General features: G+C 35.8%; 1 protein-coding gene across 1 annotated transcript; it reads left to right on the forward strand.

Moving 5' to 3' along the window:
- Window positions 1-1,338: 1,338 nt before the first annotated feature.
- On the forward strand, window positions 1,339-3,339 carry LOC141612566 (uncharacterized). The gene has a single exon (XM_074431377.1). The coding sequence runs from the start codon at window positions 1,339-1,341 to the stop codon at window positions 3,337-3,339; it is 2,001 nt and encodes a 666-aa protein (XP_074287478.1).
- The last annotated feature ends 252 nt before the right edge of the window (window positions 3,340-3,591 follow it).

Consider the following 3,591-nt stretch of genomic DNA (forward strand, 5'->3'; position numbering starts at 1 on the left):
GACATTTCGTAAAATTAATTAAAGCTGTGTGAATTTAATTTTTCAAGAATTTTGAGCCCTTGTCAACTCTTCTATACGCAAACTTATACCAAGTTCAACAAGAAACTTATACCAAGTTCAAAATATATAATTGACGTTGAACATAGTTATAAAGGGTATTTTATTGAAAGCAGGGACAGATCCAGGCCCAGGCTACTAGGGCTCTAACCCTAGTAGTTTTGAGCAAATTAATTTGATGTTAATTAATAGAGTACTAAAGTTCCATATAGCCTTATAAGCTAGACTCGCTCCTGGACTATAGATTTGGGTTTCTAGAAACCCAAAAAACGAATTTTATATATATATTTTTTTTATTTTTTTTAGACAAAAATATATAAAATTTTCTTTTATTTTAATCATTTATTTACCTGTAATTCTTAAAACTTCTATCAATATAAATGAGGGAAACTGTGATATGTGGAAAGGATGCAGCATCAGTAACAGAGGATGCAACTGCAGAGCCTGTGAATGATCATGGATAAGGATCACCGGAGTTGCTGACTCAATGACAGCTCATGACAGCTCAACATGAGGTGTAAATACCAGAATTAGTTAGGCATAGAATAGAGTTTGTTAGAGTTTGTTATGACTCATTTAGGAATTGTAAATACTATATAAATACATCATGTACACAATATTCATTAAGTTAATACAATTCATTTCTATTTACATTTTGTCTTCATACAAAAATATCTACATTCTGTTACATTCAACTAAAAGCTTCAAGCTCTAAACTTCTCCATTAATGGCGTTCTTCATTTCTTCATCACTTAGTCAATTTCTCATGGTATCAGAGAAGGGATAAAATCCTGTCTCTGCACATCCAGTTCTTCCGCATACTCTGAAAATAGATTAATTCAATTTTTTTTCTTCTTTGCATTTTCTATTGCATTTTTTTTCCGATTAAGAAATCTCAAAAACATCATAAAATTCGTCAAAAACTTGATATATCTTCAAGCGTTCTATTATTCATTCATTTGAACTACGACTTGTTTCATTTCATTTCGAAAAATGCTTGATAATCTGGAAAATGCTGCTATTAATTCAGAGAATTCTAATAATTCTCAAAACTCTGTTAATCAGATTAATATCTTTGAGGATCCCATGTGTTTAAGCATGTCTGATCATCCTGGAATGAATGTAATTGCTACTACATTCAATGGACAGAATTATGCATCTTGGAGTCGTGCTGTTACTCTTGCTTTTGGTTCTAAGAACAAGCTAGGGTTTCTAGATGGAAGTACTGCAATTCCAGCTGTTTCAACTATTCGACATCAGCATTGGTAAAGGTCCGATTACATGCTTAGATGTTGGCTTCTTAATTCACTTGCTGATGAATTGAAGCATAGTTTCATAAGATGTAAATCTGTTAAACTCATGTGGATTGAAATTCGTGAGAGGTATGGCCAATGTAATGGTCCTTTATTGTTTCAATTAAAGAAAGATTTACGAAATACTACTCAAGACAACAGTTCTGTTGTTGCATATTATAATAAGCTGAAAAGGAATTGGGATGAAATTGAGGAGATTGAGAGTTTTCCTGATTGTGAATGTGGAGCAATGGCTACATGTACTTGCAATATCCTGAAGAAATTGCTTGATAATGCCTCAAGGGAGAAGGTTATGACCTTTCTCATGGGATTAGGAGGTGCTTATGAGGTTTTAAGAACTAATATTCTATCAATGGAACCAATTCCTAATATTAACAAGACCTATTCCATCATTCATCAAGCTGAATCACAGAAGATGATATCAGCAGCTGTGGTACAGGCTTCTGAGGCCAGTGCTATGTATGCTGGAAAAGGAGCACAGCAGCCTTGGAATGTATGGAAGAGGGATGGTAAGCAGGCACATCAGCAACAAGAGGAGAAAACTGAAGACACTAGGTGGTGCTGTGCTTGCAAGAAGAGGAAGCATACCAGAGAGACTTGCTTTATTCTTCATCCAGAGTTAAAAGCTCAATATATGGCTAGGTTTTCCAAGAATGGAAAGACTTCTGGTAAATTTTCTAGCAATGTTGAGACACAGGCGCCTGAAGATACACCTCTAGATGGGGATATTCCTGGTAGCAGCACTGGAGACAAATTTGCCATGTATGATCCAGAGCTTGTAACAGCTGTGTACCAGGATATTATGCAAAGGGTTCAGGGAAGGCAATCTGGTTCTGGTGGAAAGAACTCTGCAGAAGTTAACTTTGCAGGTAAAGTTCATTCATCTGATGTTAATACCAGTTATTCTGTCTTGCCTGAGAATGATTGGATAGTTGATTCAAGGGCAAGTGATCATATGAGTGCTAATAAATCATTATTTAGCAATCTTGCTCCCCTTCCCAAACCTATTCTTGTTGGTTTACCAGATGGGACTAGGAAAATTGTTGTTTATGCTGGTGATATTCATCTGTCATCTAGCCTAATTCTGCACAAGGTTTTATACATTCTTGGTTTTAAGCATAACCTATTGTCTGTAGGACAATTGGTTGATACTAATCATGTACTCATTCATTTTTATGTGAATGACTGCATTATACAGGACCCTGCTTCTAGCCTGGCTATTGCAGTGTGTCCAAAGAATGGAGTTCTCTACAGACTTAATGGCACAAGCTTCAGGACTGAAGTCATTACTAAGTATCTTACTGATCAGCATATTTTGTCTTCTTATGCTAATAATACTAGCACTGTTAACCAGGTTAATGATAGCATAAATAATGTAAATAAGAGTAAAGAAGCTTCTAAGGAGCTAGATCTTTTTCATGTAAGATTAGGCCATCTATCTCTGTCCAAAATGCAGCATGTAAAGGAGATTGATTGTAAGGGATTGACTGAATATCAATGTGATGCTTGTTCCATGGCCAAAATTCATAGGCAATCTTTTACTAGGAGTATTTCTAGAGCTAATCAGCTATTTGACCTAATTCATGTGGATTTATGGGGATTTTATAAGGTTCCAACTCTGTCTGGAGCTCATTATTTTCTAACAGTAGTGGATGATCACTCTAGGGTTACTTGGACCTTTTTAATGAGGTTGAAAACTCAGGTTAAATCAATATTTTCTAATTTTTTTACTCAAATTGAAAATCAATTTGGGAAGGCTGTTCATATTGTGAGAAGTGACAATGGAACTGAGATTTTTCAAGAGGAATGCACTGAATTATTCAGCAGTAAAGGTATAATTCATCAAAGGAGTGCACCCTATGTCCCTCAACAGAATGGGAGAGTTGAGAGGAAGCATAGACATCTAGTCGAAACTGCTAGGGCTATGATGATTCATGCTGGATTACCTAAAAAGTTCTGGGGGGGATAGTATCTTGACTGCTACTTACTTGATTAATAAGTTGCCTACTGCAGTCTTAGGGTGGAAGACTCCTCATGAAGTTTTATTGGGAGTTCCTCCTGTTTATGATGAATTAAGAAGTATGGGATGTTTATGTTATGCACCCATTCTGAGGGGTGGGAAAGATAAGTTTGATGCTAAAGGGAGAAGATGCATATTTCTTGGATACCCTTTATGGACAAAAAGCATACAAGCTTTATGATCTTCAGACCCATACTGTCT

This window comes from Silene latifolia, chromosome 11 (assembly GCF_048544455.1).
Source record: "Silene latifolia isolate original U9 population chromosome 11, ASM4854445v1, whole genome shotgun sequence".
Taxonomy (NCBI): Eukaryota; Viridiplantae; Streptophyta; class Magnoliopsida; order Caryophyllales; family Caryophyllaceae; genus Silene; species Silene latifolia.

Excerpts from the sequence above, each read along its gene's own strand:
- LOC141612566 (XM_074431377.1), top strand. The coding sequence starts at position 1,339 with ATGCTTAGATGTTGGCTTCTTAATTCACTTGCTGATGAATTGAAGCAT.